At 42.9% G+C, this 12,524-nt stretch overlaps 1 protein-coding gene across 1 annotated transcript in view; it reads right to left on the bottom strand.

Moving 5' to 3' along the window:
- The window catches only part of DGKI (diacylglycerol kinase iota), a 393,695-nt gene that overhangs the window by 166,625 nt on the left and 214,546 nt on the right, over positions 1-12,524 (bottom strand). The window contains 3 exon segments of the mRNA XM_053927331.2: positions 591-669; positions 4,012-4,149; positions 5,600-5,713. Coding sequence (XP_053783306.1) covers positions 591-669; positions 4,012-4,149; positions 5,600-5,713 — 331 coding nt within the window.

A 12,524-nucleotide genomic window follows, 5' to 3' on the forward strand; every position in this document is an offset into this window, starting at 1 on the left:
AGTCCATCTCTATTGGTGCTTGAAATCACCAGTTTGCCCCATTCATCCCTCTATCTCATCCAAGGAGGATTTCCAGCACTTTCCGAACCTAATCCAAACACCAGGAGATCCTTTTCTTTCAACCCAAACCACCCATACATAGATAGGCCCTTATGGTCCTACCTATTGTCCCTCTGACACACACACGCGGGGCTTTTGTGCTTTGCTCCCAGGTCTCAGCAGCTCTGGTTATGGAGGGGTGCACTGTGACTGATGGTTTGAGAAGCTATGCGTGTCCCGGTGACTTCAGTGGAAGCATCTTTATTACTCCTCAGGAGCTCACTAACTTCAAACCTTCCAGTCAAATTTAAAGAGTAGCCATCTGGAGCACACAACTGGTCCCATCTCTTCCCACCTTTGAAACTCTAAACAACAAGGCCTCCAAGTCCTATCTGTGGTGAGTTCCAATCTTGTCTGTCTCCCAGGGTCCTCACAGAGGTCACAATGAAACAACACTGTCAACTTGTAAGGGACAGGAAACAAAAGGGAACATGCAAAACACCTGCTGCCAACTTCCTCCCGGGGAGACGGGGGTGGAACGCTGTCCTCACCTCTGGATTCATGGAACTCCAGCGTGACGTGCGCGTCGAATCCGAGGCTGAAGTAGTTATTGAAAACATTCAGAGGAAGCTGCAACGACGAACAAAGGGAGAAGTAAAGTTGTAAGTAACCAGGCAGAAAGAGAGACATAAAGTAAAGGCCAGACGCCCGTCTCTGGGGCTGTTCCTGAGACGGAGGTCAGTCACAGCTCCAGGTAGAGGGTGTTTACCAGGAAGAAGCAGGGATGTTTCAATTAATTCATTAGTCAAAGCTCAAATCATACAATGCTCCCGAGAATTTTAAATAGTATAGGAAACAAGGGATACAGATACAAATGATTAGACGACGACCATTCTTGTGGATGTTGCAATAAGAGAACCTTACGAATCTGAGGGATGCACGTTTGCAAGAGTTATGAAGAATGATTCACTTTTCAAACTTAGAAAATACATTCAGTTGTCAGGGTCATGTCTGACCTACTTTAATCAGTAGATGCATTGTTTTCAAGAATTATATTCAACATATTAATATTGCAACTTAAATTGAATATTTAATTTTATTCTTCACCTATTTCTAAAAAAATATTTTTTGACAAAAGTCACATAAGAAATAAGGCAGTGAGAGACATTCAGCTATTCTCAACCTAGAGAAAAAAAGAAATACATGTGTATATAGATTTATTTATCAGCGTTATTCAGATTCCCTCTATCAAGTCTTATACACAGGGCCCGCCACAAATGACACCCCCTTTTCATTACAAAGTCATAAGCATGTAATTCTGTAACATAACAATATCACACCCAAGCACACCATATGACATTTTAGGTGAAGTGCTCAAATTAAAACTATAGATTATTACACCCATATTATTACCCTGCCAACCACATTCGCACAGGCTTTACTTCTGCTGGACCCTGTATTCTATACTAAATTTATTGGGATACCGTTGGTTAATAATTTTATTAAAGATTCCAGATGTACAACTTTACAGCACACCTGTACACTGTGTTGTGTGCGCACCACCCAGAGTCTAGTCCCCTTCCATTGTCATGCATTTGACCTCCTTCCTCCTCTTCCAAGCCTCTGTCTTTAAGGTGACTGTGAAATACGCACACACAGACAGAGATGCACACGCAAGCCTTAGCTTTCCTTCCCAGAATCCTCCAGGTCACTGGCTGTCACTGCTGCTAGCTGAGTAAAAGAACCATGCAACCTAAAGTCCTGAATTAAAACCGCAAAATTAACGTGATTTTAAGGCTGCAGTTCAATGCTGGAACAATTAGAAAGGCAGGCGGAAAATGTTAGAAGGGAAGTGGTGATTCTTTCCCTTCTGCAACTCAGAATGGAAGATAACATTAAAGGAAATAGAGGTCATTTCACCTCAGTTTAGATAACGTTTCCAAATGATGATGAGGTTTACCCTCCAGATAGAAATGTACTTCTCTTCTATTAGAGATAAGTGTTTAACACTCACGATTCCAAAAGGAAGTTTATTACAGGGTTTCATATGCCCCTTGACCAGTAAGAGTTTCTGTTTGACAAGAGTGACAATCTGGCCCCAATAAGAGAAAAAAAGACATGAGCCTTGTGCCAAGAAGAGAAAAATGAAATGAGAGGGAGAATGGGAGAGATGTATTAATCCAGAAAGAAAGAAAGTGGGTTGCCTTGGCCGCTAATGGAAACAAAGAAGCAACGCCCCTGTGGAAGGCCCTGAGCTAGAGCTTATAACGATTCAGAGGTCAAATCAGCCCGTAGAAACGGTTACGACTAACTGGAGAACAGGGAGGGAAACTAAACACATAGAACAACGCCAAAAGCACGTCTTACTTTCCTGGCTTCCTATTTGAAAATGTCCAGTTGCTGCACTTAAACAAAATACCAGCCCTTGTAATGACAGCAAGGGTTAGGGATCCTGCCAAGAGCTCAGATACATCCGTCTCTACCATGTATGTTCCTTTGGCTACAATTCTAAACTGTGTCTTAGCCTCTGCTGATAACTCAAGGCGACATCTGGTCACCGTCCCGTAAGTAATACCCCAATTTAGTCTGTTATTATGTTCTTATTCGTATCTTCCAGGAAAAATGGTCCCAATTTCCTACACATTCCTTCAAAAATCCACTTTCATAGGCCTTTAATTATCTGGATTAATGCTCCCTGGCTGCAGCAAGAAGTCTTTCCACTTCTGGAGCTGTTGGGAAGAGACTTAAATATAGATTTCCACTGAGGGCCTAACCACTCTGAGTGGAGTGGCAAAAGGACCTTAAAGTTTCCATATGGTACACTTCTTTTTATTTTGACTGTTTCCTGTCCAATTTCTGTATGTCCAATATGTTAGAAAGACGTATTGTACCCCAAGGCATAAGGGCTATTTAAACATCACTGTGACATTATGAACTCAAGGCCAATTGAGCAATCACGATATCTACCAAAAACCTTGCAAGAGCTGGGTCATGGTTTAGGTGGGGAGGGAAAAAAAACAAACAAACATGAAAACAAGGCAAAACATATTTGAGTGAATAAGTGGAGGTCAGTTTGGTTGAAAATGCTATCTGATTCCATCTATTTTAAGGCTAAAACATCCAAGAAATCTTGGCCTGAATCAACGGTTTAATCCAGCACAGTGATGCCGTTTCAAACACAGATGCCTGGGCCTTGACCCTGCATTTACTTCGTGGACGTCTCTGGGCCTGGGCCTCCTCCTCCGCATTATTTAACAAGCACACCTGGTGGTTGGGATGCATACAAAAGTTTGAAAACACTGTCAGAGAAAACAAAGGGGAAAGTAATGTGGAGGAAGTGGCTGCTTGGCAACCTACGAAATGTATCTGAAACTGAGGCCAGAACAGAGAACCAAATGTTCCACGGAACCTCCATTCTAGCATATTTACAACTGTGTCCCTTGTTTTCTCTTGGGTTGAAATAAAAACTCAATCACTATAGGAAAAGCATTAAAAAAAAAGTTTATGTAGACATCTTCAAGTTCCAAGCAAGTGATGAAATTGGCTTAGTTATTACTTCCTAAACATTCGAGGTATTTGATATCAAGCCAGAAATCTGAGGATGTTACCCTTCTTTTGAAAGACCATGTACTTGATGCTCCAGAACATATATATTTCTTCTTCTCCTAGGTTAAGAGTTTGAAATGAACTTGAAAGATTAGAACATGGATACTTGTCTTCCTGGTGTGGAAGCTGATGGCAGAGAGCAGCTCCTGGAGCTCTAGAAGCAGATAGAAATCTATGCCTCTAGAAGCCTGATTCTAGAAGCAGAATCACTGGGTAGCGTTGTATGCATAGCTGTAGCAGCCATGAACTTGCACACTACCCTGTTATCTCGTAGGAAAAAATCAGGACATGGCTCTCCAGCCATTAGTGTATTTCCCATGACAGATGCCCCTGGGTTTCTTTCTGAGGACGAAAGAACTCTCTGACCTTGCATACGCCATCTTCGAGCTCTTCTGGAGGCAAGTCTGGGTTCCTTTCCACGTGGAGGTTCCAGCGGTCTAGCTGTACAATTGTCCCATCTTCTACTTGGCAAAGGATCTTGGAAACAGGCTCATCAGTGTAGCCCTAAGGGATCAAAGAACACATCCACTGGAGTCTGGACTGACAAAACAGTACAGCCAAAGGTCTTTCATGCAAAGAGCCCTGAGCTATAGCTCCTTAGTTATTTTATAATTAGAAAGGCTGGGGGAGTAAACTGTACAATTTAAGACAACAGCCACAGTTAATATGCACAGAAATGCTAACTCCAGCTGGTCTGAGCTGAGGAATAATTTTTGCTGACACCAAGAGCCACTAGTTACTGGTAGGTTTTTGGGTCCATGTGGGATGGCTTCTTCTGCTGGAGTAAAAACAGGACCCCCCAGGCCTCCTACTAGAGGAATCTGTGAGATGCACAGAGCAAGTGTGTGTGTGGGAAGGGGGAGAGGGACTGAAAGCAGCCTCCGATAAGCAATTTCTTCTATTCACGTCCCACTCCACTCACCTCTCCCTACGCTTTAGGAGGACACCATTCCTTCTGCGACCCGAGGAAGAGCCCTGTCAGGGAGCTGCTTACTCCCTGAGCCCACGTCACTGAGTGCGTGGTCATTAAGGGTTGTCAAGTCACTAATTTGGGTGACAGGAACTAACACTGATAATATATTAGTTGCTTCACATAAATATGGGATGAGGCAAAAGCTGACAGTTGTTCACATAGAAGATAATGCAATAATTAATAAATAATACAAGAATAAACTATCTTGTATATTCACAACTGTAAACCTACTTTTGCCCCACCCTGTATTTATCATTTATACTTTTTTAAAAAGACCTATGGGAGGTTAATTGATTCATGCAAAGCCAAATTAATATCTTCTAATATCTAAAGATAATTTCCACGGGGCCCAGGTCAGCCAATGGTCTCATATGAGCAGATAAAAAGCTGGTGGGCTGCATATGGCAGCATATTGTGCTTTCTCACTATCTTAGTGTTGTTAAAAAAAAGAAATGATAATAATAAAATGGCTGGTTGGTGACAAGTAAGCTGCCTGTACTGGGCTTTGTCTGAAATTGGCTCCGTCGTGGAAAGGACAGTCAGTCACCTGTATAGCCACAGCCAGGATGACACTGACCAGAGAAACCAAATCCTCCAAAAAAAAAAAAAAAAAGCCAGAACTTTCCCAAAGTAAAGATTGCAAATCTGAATCAGATTTACTGCCCTGGCCAGGGCTGAGGGTCAGGAGCCACTCAAGTCTGCGTGACTGGTTTACTTGAGGACCACCCACCCACTGTCTTTTCATGGAGAGCTCAGAAAGCCCAAGGCATGTGTACTAACCCCAATTTTTTAAAACCCCAAATGTTCCCTTCTCTAGCTGATTATAAGTTACCAGATTAAATCGTGCCTCATGGGTACCTTGGCTCTCAAGTCTAACTTACTCCTTACACAACAGCAGCATATTGCCCTTCCACGAGGACATCTGTGGCCCAGGGGACCCTGGTGCTGGGCGGCATGGGCAGCCCTGAGAGCAGCTCTTACCCCGCCCCAGTTGAGAGTTCGAGCCAGGTCGTTCCCAGTGCCCAGAGGAAGGACTCCGACGGGAGGCTGCGGGCTCAGCTGCAGTTCGTCCAGAATAGAAAGGATCCAGCCCACCTACAGACAGATCGGGGGCCAGAAGAGTGATAAGAAAGATAGGTAAGTTACAAGGAAGACAACCTGAGAGGAGGCGGCTTTAAAGAGCAAAATCAAATGGTTTTGTTTTTCTTTAAAAAAAAAAAAAGGTACATATTTCAATTCAGTGGCCAGAAAGACCTCTTATCTCAGGCAGTTTCAAAGTAGCGAGGACCTTACGGGGCAATGGACCATTTTGTACACACTGTGTCATATAAGCAAAACTGCAGCCTTTCATCTGTGCGTTTCACTGGATTTAAAGAGAGTTTAAATGTAGGGAGCTACATAACATAGGGCGGTGGGGGGAACGCAGGACTCGGAATCAGACTGAATTTCAGTTCTGGCTCCTACTGGCTCTGTAATCTTGATTAAATTACCTAACATTACTGAGACTCATTTATCTGATTTTCAAAATGGAGATAATAATACCTGTCTCACAAGACTGTTTATAGAGTAAAATATGTATAAAAACCGTTAATATGGTGCATGGCCCATGTGAGCACCAATTAAATAGTTCCCCTCCACCATATCATCTTAGAAATCAGTGGTGTTTTCCTAAATACCCTTTTATCCCCCTTACTGAAACATTCTGAAAACATAATTAGGGCTGGACCTAGTACTTATTATAAGTTTAGGCAGAAAATACTTGTATACTAGAATCGTATTCCTGTGTAATCTTTTTCTAAGATTGAGCCTTATTGTAACTATTTAGAAAAATTATCCCAAACTTGAAAAGAGCAAAAGCAAACTTAAACACCCTCACAATGTCACACTAGAGCAGTATTTAACAGGCCTGAGAACCGTATAACTACAGGGTAGCTTGAAAATTTCTGTCCTACGGAGAGACAAACGTTGAGAAGATTGCTTTAAAGGTTATAGTTTTAGTCCTTTAGAGGACCTAAACCAATTCTGTTGCAAAGTTAGAAAATTTACTTTGGTTTAAAGTACAAAATTCTTTTCCTCTACTTCTCCAAAAAATCAGCTTTAGTATTTTGTTGGTTCCTTCATTAAAGAACTAAATAAAATTTTTAATTAAATTTAAAAGTTAATAAAATTATATAGGTTTCAAATGTATAATTCTATAAAACATCATCTGTATATTGCATTATAAATAAATTTTGACATGTATTGGTTATATATTTGAGTCACATTTTTTTATTTTTTTTGAAAATTGTACTTTAACAGTACATTTATTGAACATTATTACATATAAATAACAGAACTAAGTAATTGAAATAAAGAGATAAATGAGCTGGGCTAAGATAGATAAGGTAGAATGCCTGCTCTCGTAGGGTTTCTAATGGACAAAAAGAGTGAGCTACTGGTTGACTTCTAGGTGCTGGTCCCTAAGCAAAGTTCTCTAATGAACTGTCTTATTAAACTTCAAAATGACTCTATGGGGTAGATATAATTTTCATCTCCATTTTGTAGATAAGGACACTGAGACTTGGAAGGTCCAATGATCTTACTATCACATCACTGATGGGGTAGCCAGAATTCAAAATCAAGAAAGCCAAACACCGAAGGCCAACCTCTTAGCCACGCTGGCACAGGGAGCCTTTAAACAGAGAACTAAACCCGGGTCTGCACAGGGCCCAACCGTCCTGGAGACAGTGGCACGCACTTTGGGAATCTCTGGAGCACTGAGGAAACTTAGAAATTGCTTATTCAAATTCAGTTAATATGCTTATTTATTAACGGAGGTGGAGAGAGGTCATGTAATTGGCTCAAGACTAAATAAGTAATAAGAAGAGGCAGAGTCGGAGTCCTATCAGATCTGTTAATTTCCACCTTAAACCGTTTCTCTTCGACATCGATTCCTTCCCAGGATGAAAACCTTGCCCGTCCATCAACAAGTCTCCAACTGTGTTAACCTTCTAGAAAGGCACAGCACAGATGTTTCCCCAGTCTGGCAAACCAGAAATCCAGATCTCTGCAAGTGCCAAACGGTGCTCCCTCCCCGCAAGCCGGGCAGTTTACTCCTGGACAACTCCTTAGATTCTGACCCCGCACTTCCAGCTCTTCGTTCACTCCCCACACTAACAAAGCCTCCTATCGAATACTGAAGTCAAAGGGGGAACGCCAGGTGCTAAACTGTGACCAGTGCCCGGGCTGCATGTGGTTCCAGCGCTGCTGAAGGCACACACACAACTCAGTAACAGGAGGCACCTCTAATGAACTACAAAAAGGAGGTTTAAAGGTCATTAAAAAGGATGTGCAAACTCAGAAATCCCAGCAATCAGGGATCGCTGACCACAGACGCAAACAGCCCAGCGTAGACCCAGAATCTCTATAACACAATGGAACTACGTGGCAATCTAATTCACCACCCCATTCAGAGAAGGGAAAAGAAGGCAGGCTCTTCAAAGCCTCTTGGAGATATCACTTAGCCTCTGCTTTATGGGTTCTACTCACAAGTCAGTCCAGTCTCTTTGAGCTAGACTTACGTTAGAAGTCTTTATTTCCTTATATTTAGTTGAAATAGGCATCTCTTTTCTTGGTAAAGAGCATGCTATGAGTTCACACTTTCAATATCCCATTTCACTCTAGACACAACAATGGAAAAAGAAAAATCTTCCGGGGCCAGAAACAAACAAAACACGAAGGTGCAAGCAGAGGAAGCTGGTTCAGCTTCTGTCTGATGATGATGGGGAATAAGAATAGGTACCTGGCTCCCTCTTGGCCCCCCGAAATAAAAGGGTGAAGAGCCACACAGCCTGAGGCCATAGCCCATAGAAAGTGGAGACCTGTTAGTGCTGGAGGGAGAAGGCCTGTCTAACAGTGAGCCCAGCTCACTGATATACCTGAAACACCCTGACATGTCCTCAGGATGGGGGCCTCAGCCACCCACAGAAAAGTAGCTTCAGATACCTGGAAACCATTCAAACTACTAGAAAGGAGCCTTGGTTGGTATGGCTCAGTGGGCTGGGCATCGTCCTGCAGATCGAAAGGACGCTGGTCCAATTCCCAGTCAGGGCACATGCCTGGGTTGCAGCTTCCGTCTCTGGTCGGGGCACAAACAAGAGGCAAATGATCGCTGTTTCTCTCGCACATCAATATTTCTCTCCTTCTCTTGCTCCCTCATTTCCCCTCTTTCTAAAAATAAATAAAACCTAAAAAAAAAGAGAGAAAGAAAGAAAAGAAGAAAAAAAATGGAAAGAAAAGAAAAGAAGAAAGAGAAAAGACAAAAGAAAAGAAAAGATGCAAAGAAAGGAAAGAACCTGGAAATGAGCCTGCAAAGAAAAATTCTCCATCAGGGAAGGAACCCTAACACTTAGATGGAAAGGTCAGGGGATTCACTCATAGCACATTAAATACAAATCATTTTCAAAGGACTTTGAAATAGCAGCAGAAAAGTGCTATAAAAAAGAAAAGGAAAATACTCCTACAACAGCGGACACATAAATGCTCTTGAGTACTAATCCATGTCTCTGCCCTTATGTGAGCAAAAGTGCATAAAAGATCTCAAGGCTCCAAGCTGTTCATCAGAGGCCCTCCCTTCCAGGTAACCAGGAACCTGTTCCTGATAGATAGAGGTCCAGACAGCAAGTTCATGGGCAGGGATTGCATCTGCTGGGGACTTCACCTCTTCAATTAAATGACTGAATCAACTGCAATACCTAGCACTTGGCATATTTTGCACCATAATGGAAGGAAATTATCCCGATTGGATGAAATCGTTTTCCAGTTTGCAGAGTCCTTTCCTTCTTTTGTGTTAGGAAAAGTGAGACAGAAGGATCTGGAATCCCAGCTCCTTCCCAGGCTTTGTCCCCAAACAGCCCAGCCCAGGCCGCTGCAGCAGCAGCTGGTCAATGCTGCCACCTCCTGTCCACACTCAGCGTTGGCTGACACTGAATGGTCCCCAGGTGCATTCTGAGCACTATTCTCGTTCTGCACTGTAGTAACACTAGCGACGGCTCAAGGGTGGAGAGGACAGTGGACTGACACCTTTGAACAGGACATACGTTGCATTTCCTTATATTCCATGCAGGAAGAAAAGTGGAAGATACGCATACTGAGAAATCAGAGAAAAGCAGGGCAACATTTCTGAATTCTGAAAGATAATCAAGACAGCATTTAACAACTGGGTGTCCCTTTCTAATATGCTGCTATGATTCTTCCCTTTGATATTTTAATTTATATATTTGCACTAAAGATTTTTAAAAGTCCCCATGTGTTAAAAGAGATGTTGAAAATCAGCCCTAATGAAATCAAGATAAGAGTCATAACCCCTTGGGATGAGCTTTTTGAAGTAGAAAGTTCAAATGACTTATCACAATGACTACTAGTGAGAGGTACCACATGCTTCCTCTAGGCAGAGGATGGGATACACCCTATCACACATGGGTGAGGCTGGGGCTGAGGGGGCACAGGGACCTGGAATGATCTGCTTGCCCCTGTCAAGTAAAGGGACACACTACTTTCTTCCCTGCTGCAGCTGTCATGAGTCAGGGCCTAGGATGCCTACTGTTTGGGGCGTAACTCACCTAGAGAAGCCAACCAAACAAGAAATAATGCGTGAAGTGGGTGGCTAGAGTCAACTTAATTCCAGGCCTTTGGAAAGACATTAACATGGTTACAGATGGACCCGCTGGTCCAGCCCAGCTCATCAAGGTCGCAGCCAGACAGCTAGGGACCACGTCACACTTTAAGGCACCACCAGAAGAGGAGGGTGCACGCTCGTGCCTTTAGTGCCCAGGCTCACATGCTCTTCGATATTTAAGCCGAGTCAGATGGGTGGCGATGTGGCCAATGAAGGGAGTGAATACCAATTTACCACATGACCACAGAATGCCTACATGTAGTTTATAAACATGCAGGCTGGAGGTCATTCCTGAGTCAGCTGAGTTTCCGCTCAGCCTGAAGATCAAGGATGGGACCAGCCAATGCAATTCCTGCATCTATGTGACCACCTCAGGACCCTGCTAACCAGTTACAGAGAGACTAACGTGCAGCCCCTGGCCACGCACGGTGAGCGAGCACCAGAAGGTGGCTACTCCGGATTGGAGGCACCATCACTCTAAAATACACGCCAGATCTCAGGCAGTGCGACCTGAACATAAAATAGCTCGTCAATGATTTTTATATTGACTGCACTTTGAGACGACAGTACCTTGGGTATGTCAGGGTAAATAAACCATATGATAAAAACGTGTGAACGCACAGTACAGGTACAGATGGCGTGCTGTGGAACTGTGCGCCTGACACCGACATGATTTTGTGAACTAGTGTCACCGCAATCAATTCAATGAAAAGGAAAAAATTAATTGCACCTGCTTCTTTTTCACTCTTTTAAGTGCCTTCTAGAAAACTTAAATTTAAAATATGGCTTACATTATAGTTCCCTTGAACAGCAATGGTCGATACAATTATAAAGCTACAGCTGTAAAGAACCTTGGAGATCCCAATGTATCCTGTGCAGATCTAGAATGTCCCAAAAGAAGTCAGGGAACCGGCCAAAGTTCACAGACATAATGGCAGGCCCTCCTCTTCCACCTCCAAGTGCAATATCGAAAGATCCACCACTCTGCCGCCTTGTATTTGTGAGTAACATAAAACTAAACTACCACGGAAGCCTAAGAACGTTTTTCCAAATCCATGCAACATGCCTATATATGAAGTGATGCTTTGCACGCTTAAACTAATGTGATTAATGGTTAATATCTCCTGATCTTGATCAGTCAAAAATAGGCCACTTCTGACTCCTCCTTGAACCTGGTCGCTACACTGACAGAATCCCGACAGCCTTTGTAGAGACCGGCACGTTAACTGAGGGCTAAACACCCACGGCAGATGTGTGCCTGATGCTCTCGATAATCATGCTGCCCTTCCCTAAAGCCAGCAGTTTTCCTTCACGTACCTGCCAGGATGCCTCGTTCTTATACAAACTCTGCTCCCCCACCCTGTAAAAATTCTAAGTTCCGTATTCTCCACTGATAAAATTAAAAATACCAATCACATACCTTGGTAAATATTTTATAGATTACATATATCTATCTTTCACCAAAGACTTTCTTTTAACAAAGTAAATTACAGGAATCCTCCCTGGCTTTGCATAAGGTACCAAATAATCAGAGTTTCAATTCTGAGCGACTGGACCACAGAGGTTACTGTGGACAGAAACCATCAGTTCAAAAGTATGCAGCAGCTCAAGGATAGATGTTCTGCTTTTACTCGAGGCAGGCCGGTTGCAGGGACCCAAGTCTAAATGCCTGGAACATCTGTGAGTTAGGTGGAAGGGTGTGAAACCTGGGGTTAGGAACATCCATAAGGTCCCTCAGACAAAAAAAAGTAACTAGAACATAAAAGAAAAGTTATATTTAAGCCTTGCAGAATACCTGTTAATTACAGTATACTCACAGAAGAAATGCTAGAAAAGGTAAGATAAGAAAAGTGGGAGAACCAAAGAGTCTCCAAGTCAAGAAGGATATTAGGGCACAGAGTATATTCATAGTGATTCAATGCTGGGACTGGATCTGGTCATTAGGACTCGTTAGCAGCACACCAAGTCCCGCCTACTCATCATTCTGGGTTTAGTCCCAGACACCACCCTATTGAAGCCGTTTTCTTGGAAACCACCAGTTACTTCCTAGTCTCCAAATTCAATGATAATTCCCCGGTCTCTCCTGAAGGGTATAACCACTCCCTCTTTCTTGAAACTCCTGTTTTGTCTTGTTTTCTTGACAGAATAGACTACCTCCTACTTCTATCTTTTCATTTTCCTTTCGAATTATGGCTCAGACTCCATAATTATAGGTGTTTCACAGATGTCGGAACGTGGCTGTCTTCTCTT

Source organism: Desmodus rotundus, chromosome 6 (assembly GCF_022682495.2).
Source record: "Desmodus rotundus isolate HL8 chromosome 6, HLdesRot8A.1, whole genome shotgun sequence".
Classification (NCBI taxonomy): domain Eukaryota; kingdom Metazoa; phylum Chordata; class Mammalia; order Chiroptera; family Phyllostomidae; genus Desmodus; species Desmodus rotundus.